Genomic DNA, 6,033 nt, shown 5'->3' on the forward strand with positions numbered 1-6,033 from the left:
TCATTGTAAAAAATTCTATAAAATACCTTAATAAAATACACAATCTCAATTTATTTTGAAAATAAGATATGCTATATTTGTTTTAATAGTGTATAAAAACCAGGAAATTCCAAAGGGTTCTCACACTTTCTCTTGCCACTATATACAGTCATCGGCCACTTTATTAGGTATACCTTGCTAACACCGGGCTGGACCCCTTTTGCCTTCAGAACTGCCTAATTCTTCGTACGAGGTTTAGGTCCATATTGACATCATAGCATCACTCAGTGGCGGCAGATTTGTCGGCTGTACATCCATGATGCAAATCTCTCGTTCCACCACATCCCAAAGGTGCTCTATTTGAGATCCGGTGACTGTGGAGGCCATTTTGAGCCCGCAAACTCATTGGCTGCGTCTCAGGTCGGTTATTTTAATTTCCTCGCTCGTCGGTCCTCGGTATCACCGGAAGTTGATTTGTCTGCGCCATCTTGAGTAGCGTCCCATGGCGCTTATTTCTGCCGGAGGATCGATAATGGAGGAGCGATAACCGAGGAACCACCAGACCATACTCCGGTGAAATCCTCAGATACTCTCCCCGCCCCCTTACTGTGTATCGCTCACTGATTGGACGATGCAGCGCATGCACTGATCTGTTGCTTCTTGACATGAGAGCAGTTTCCCAGCGGAGTGAAGAAAACACATGAAACTCACGGGACTCACTCCTCAGTTTATACTGTGTTTTGTTTCAATTAATGCATCATTCAGTTACAAATATGTGATATATCTGAACAACAAAGTGGTCAAAAATTATTTTATTAATTTATTGGAAATATTTTCATGATCGCTTTTTCGTTTTACATTTTCATTTATTGTCATTGTCAGTGCTATTTAAAATGTTAATTTGCTACATATCCACACAAACAAACAAAGTGTGCAATCCAATGAATGTTAATCTAACTGGGTTTTGATAGATAACATCTCTTTTTCTTCTCTCAATTATTTTATTTCTATTGTGCACTCTAATCAATATTAATCCAACTATTGTTCGTTTATACATTTTAAGAATGGCGTTTATCTTTTTTGAGAATGAGTTCTTATTTTATTTAATGTATTTAGGTCTACAACAGATGATACAAATGTTTGTGTCAGTAAATGTGTACTAACAGAGGCGGGGGTGTTTGTAAAAATAACGGGAACAGAGCTGGCTGCTGTCAGACGAACAGCTGTGCTGCGTCATCACAAATGGACGTCGCTTCACGTGACGCTCCGGAGGAGAGGACGTCCCATTGCTCTTAAAACTCATTTCCCTGCTTCTCGTGGTTTCCTTGCGTAGGGAAACGACGCAAGGATTCCATTTAATAGGCTCTGTGCACAAGATGGCGTCTATCAACTTCCGGCGGGTGGGTGTGGGGGCGAGTACTTCCGGTTTGAGTACAGAGTTTTTACAGCTTGACAGTTTGACAGTTTGACAGTTTCTTATGACACACCAAGAGCAAGAATGAGCGGATTTCGGGGTAAAGAAAAGCGATTGGCCTTCCAGCGGGTAAGAAAGTCGGCACTACATTGCTGTGTGCCACTGTGTATGAATTCGGCCCGTTATAATCGGGAGATAAGTTTTCATGCATTTCCCATTGATGCTGAGGTAAAGGCTCAGTGGCTGATCAAGGTCCGTAGGGACAATTTCAGCCCCACAAAAAATACCCGTGTGTGCAGTAGGCATTTTCGACCAGGAGACTTATTGGTCACAGCGGGAGGACTGCACAGAGTACAGAAAGGAGCTACACCTGTTCTCTTTGCATGGAATAACTACGAGCTACCTACACCAAGACGTAATGTTTGGGAGCGTCGGCCGAGGGCAGAGAGCCCCACCCCGGAGTTGACAGCTGAGTACGAGGTGGAAACAATTGCGCTGCCTGATCATGAGTACTGTTTAAATCCTGCGACGGCAGTGATGGCAAATCAGGTGGCCGACGAGAACGAAGCCTTGAAAATGCAGGTTAGGGAGCTCCAACACCAGCTGGAAGTGTTACAACTGCGATCTCGTTTCGGGATACAACGCCTGGCAGGGTCGGACGAGGACATTAGTTTCTACACCAGGTTTGTTTATAAGGCTATCAGGATGTTGTTATGGCCACTAGTTTGAAAAACACCTTTCATTTGGGGAAGCTAATTTAAGAAACAAAACAATGTCTGACATGAACAATATTACATTCTTAGATTTGCCACATACAAGCATTTCCTTGCCTTTTGGAAATTGGTGGAGCCAGCAGCCAACACCAAGATGGTGCGGATCACCAACGCCAAGGCATCCTCTGCCAGCAGCTCGGATTCCTCTCAACCAACAACAACGGTATGCAGCATACAAGCATGGATGTATATTAATAATTATGCACGCTGCGCACTATACCACCGTTTAACAAGTGCATCACATCACACACACACACAGAAAATGTGTTACAACTGTACCCGGTCTCCCTATAACAGTATCTACAGTATGCCTAACACTTATTTGTTTTCACAGAAACTTCCACCCATAGATGAGCTGCTGCTGTTCCTCATGCACCTGTCAGTGGGCCTACATCTGAGGGATCTAGCAGAACGGTTTGGCATTCACCGCACCACAGTCAGCAGAATTATTTCCACCTGGACACACTTCCTGTACCAACTGCTTGGAAGCCAACGTCTGTGGATCCCACGCGAAGTTGTCAGAGCTCACCTTCCACCAGAGTTTTCAGCTTTCCCTGACACACAAGTGGTGCTTGACTGCACTGAAGTATTCTGCCAGACTCCATCATCTCTCCTGCTGCAGAGTGAGGTGTTTTCAACGTACAAGTCACATGCTACATTCAAGGCCATGATCGGCATGGCACCACATGGTGCCATTACATTTGTGTCTGGCCTGTATGCAGGATCTATGAGTGACCGGGAGATTTTCAAGCTGTCTGGCATCGTGAGCCTGCTCACACCAGACATGGCAATAATGGTCGACAAAGGGTTCCTTGTGGACAATCTGGTTGAGTGCAAAGTTTACCGGCCTGCCTTTCTGTAAAAAAAAAACCCAAATGAGCAGGGAGGATGTCAGGCAGACTCAATCCATTGCACGTCTGAGGGTCCATGTGGAGAGGTGCATCAGAAGGGTCAAAGAGAACAAACTCTTTGACAAAGCCATACCACTGTCTGTGTGTGGAAGCATTGAGGAGCTTTTCAATGTGGCTTGCTTCCTGGTCAACTACCAGAACGGACCACTGGTGAAAGCATGGGCAAGACTGGGCAACAATGATTAAAAGATTTCTTGCTCCCAAACCAATTGTGTATTTCATTGTGGTCGTTGCAAAAAGCAGTCATACCATACTATGTTTAGGTACTAATGAATTATAACCTCAAAACAAATGCACACAAAAATAACATAGGACAATACATAATATAATAAATCCACAATATGATAACATTTTACAGATTCATTTAATACACTTTTACAAAACATAGGTTGATGTTATATCGGGGGAAAAAAATACATATTTAAACATTTCAATTAGTCTCTGCATATTTAAGTAATGCTAGTTTATGTAACAGATGAACAGATCAATGCAAGATAAGTTAGTTAGCATCCACAACTTTTGTTAATGAATAACGTCATATGACATTAAATGTCTGCCAATAAACACCCCTTTCTTCCTCACACAGGTCCTTTGACTAAAGGATCTTTTTGACTTATAGAACACACTTGGTTCTGGTTTTAGCAATTGAAAGAACTATATACAGGAAAATATTCATGTTAGATCAGTAATGTAGTGTGATGTAGTGTGGTACACTAATGTAGTGTAGTGCATATCAGTCCATGTAAAAATAAAAATAAAAATAATCTCCCTTCTCCCTAATGGTTGTAGCCACCTCGCAGTCTCTGCAGATACGCTGTATAAGGATATCCTCCTCTGCAAAAATGACAAAATCACACCACTCCATCCCTGTGAGTAGGAGCTGGCCTTGCACCTGCCAATAGTAGCTATGAGACTGCTTCAGTTTTAATGTGCCACTTTGCATTTTTAAGTAGCTACAGCCCACATAACTTTTTGCATTTGGGCATTTTATTTCAACAAGTCCAAAAGGTGGGCTCTCAGTTGGGTCAAACACCAGACCGTCAGGAGATGACCCTAACCAGGGGGCATCTGGGTGAATGACAAACCCACACGGCCAGTAATTGGTGTTTTTAATCCGGCAGTATTCCTGGATGGCAACCGGTTCCAGTGCCAGTCCCCTCTTCATTGATGCCGTTTGCGCCACTCCCTTCCGAATCCGTTGTGCTAAGTTTTCAGCCGAACTCTGACTTCGAACATGGCATACTTCCCTGAAACGGGAAGAAGTTATTCTTGGCCTCCTAACACGGTGCCATTCCACACTGTCGCTCTGCTCCCTTGTGGCCACCTCAAATTTCCTTGCCATGAGCAATGTTGTCGCAAGTGACAGTAGATGGAGGTGCTGTTGGTGACTGCACACAAACTCACAGGTGGTAGGCTCCAGCCTATAGCCATCCACAGGTAGAGGTGGTGGTGGAGGGGCATCTGGGTGACGCACTATAACCCGGCTAAGAGGTAGTGGATGCTGGTATGAGATAGGGCTACCTTCCTGAACTTTTCCAAAGGTGGAGTTAACCAGTGGCACGTCCACACTTATAGCCATGGTGGTGATCAGTGGTGCGATGTCTGCTGAGAAGTCCTTGTATACCTCGCTGACTTTGAGGACATCTGGGTCTGGCAGCTCCCCCCGCACGGCCTTGTAACGTGTACTCCTTTGAACGTGTTTATATAATAATTAGGACTTTAAGAACAATTTTACACTCAGACAACAATCACAAAGTTGTTGCAGGCTACATACAATTACTTAGGACAATAGATATTACCTTACACCGTCTGCAACTGTAAACTGCTTTGGCTTAGTGGAAATGAACACCATGTCACTCACTCTGCCTGGTTTCACACCCTATTAATTACACAAAAGAATTGTCAAATTCATTGAAATGGTCATTGATGCAACATACTAGATCAGCTCTTGGCACAAAGGAAATACTCATTAAACCGTGGATTGGTTGTGAACACATACTGTACTTACCATGGTTCTTGGCTTGTGCCATCGCTGCTCTGTTTCAGTGCAGCTGAGGACAGGGGGTACAGCAGCCAGGTTGAGTGTGGAGTAGTGTGCGGTCTGGAACAGCAGTGCAACATTGTGGTTGCAGAGTGCTGTTCCAGCTACACAGGAACACTTTGCCACTGCAATCTCCACGGGTGAGCAGTTCTCAAAGACAATCTACACATTAAAATAAAATGTCAGTCATTTTACATTTAGAACACCGCTTCAATACAACACAGAAAAATGAGAAAGCTGAGAGCAGGCTGATCAGGCAAGTAGTAGGTGTGGGAAAAGGATAAACCATGTCAGGTTATCAGTCACATCACATACACAGAAGTTCTGCTGTTTGGAATACTGTAATTTAAGGACATTCAAACAGATAAACTCTCTCAGCTGTCTCAATTTATTATCTTATTATATTATAACTACATAAAATAGTGTTAGTAGAACGTTGAACAGCTTAACATAGATGTAGGGTACAAAACCAGCACTTACCTAACACTGGCCCATACAAATAACTGGACCCTACATGGATTATACTAACCATACAGTAAAGAACAGCAGCCGTCACAACCAGTTTCTGGGGTTTCCATGAAAGCAGAGACGGTTTTCAACCTCTCATTAATAATCTTTGATGAAAGCTAAGTTTGGGTTTAGCTAATGTATTTATCATTTTACACGAGAGGGTTACAAAACGAAAATAAATCTGTAGCCCCTTCATGCTACACACACATAGCTAGCTACCAGTTGATGTGAGCTAATTTATTGTCACTATGCAATCTGTTGCAACACGTCAGCTAGCTGGGCTTTTTTTAATCCTAAATCACAGGTTACCTACTCTAGCCACATCAAAACCCCAGAACATGAACCTGATTGAGGCTTTGAACCGATGAACACTTTTTATTTTCCTCCCTACTCTGAGATCGTGAG

General features: G+C 43.3%; 1 protein-coding gene across 1 annotated transcript; it reads left to right on the forward strand.

The window, feature by feature from the left end:
• Positions 1–1,266: 1,266 nt before the first annotated feature.
• Positions 1,267–3,273, forward strand: LOC117480531. The gene is made up of 3 exons (XM_034127871.1): positions 1,267–2,076; positions 2,197–2,329; positions 2,501–3,273. Exons 1-3 carry the CDS (start codon positions 1,478–1,480, stop codon positions 3,026–3,028), a joined length of 1,260 nt encoding a protein of 419 aa, XP_033983762.1. The 5' UTR covers positions 1,267–1,477; the 3' UTR covers positions 3,029–3,273.
• The last annotated feature ends 2,760 nt before the right edge of the window (positions 3,274–6,033 follow it).

The sequence above is a fragment of the Trematomus bernacchii genome, unplaced genomic scaffold, assembly GCF_902827165.1.
Source record: "Trematomus bernacchii unplaced genomic scaffold, fTreBer1.1, whole genome shotgun sequence".
In the NCBI taxonomy this organism is placed as follows: Eukaryota; Metazoa; Chordata; class Actinopteri; order Perciformes; family Nototheniidae; genus Trematomus; species Trematomus bernacchii.

What these genes read in the sequence shown, in the direction of transcription:
- LOC117480531 (XM_034127871.1), top strand. Translation starts at nt 1,478, where the DNA reads ATGAGCGGATTTCGGGGTAAAGAAAAGCGATTGGCCTTCCAGCGGGTA. An exon ending in GACATTAGTTTCTACACCAG is followed by an intron (nt 2,077 to 2,196) that starts GTTTGTTTATAA and finishes TTACATTCTTAG; the next exon opens with ATTTGCCACATACAAGCATT. An exon ending in CCTCTCAACCAACAACAACG is followed by an intron (nt 2,330 to 2,500) that starts GTATGCAGCATA and finishes TTGTTTTCACAG; the next exon opens with AAACTTCCACCCATAGATGA.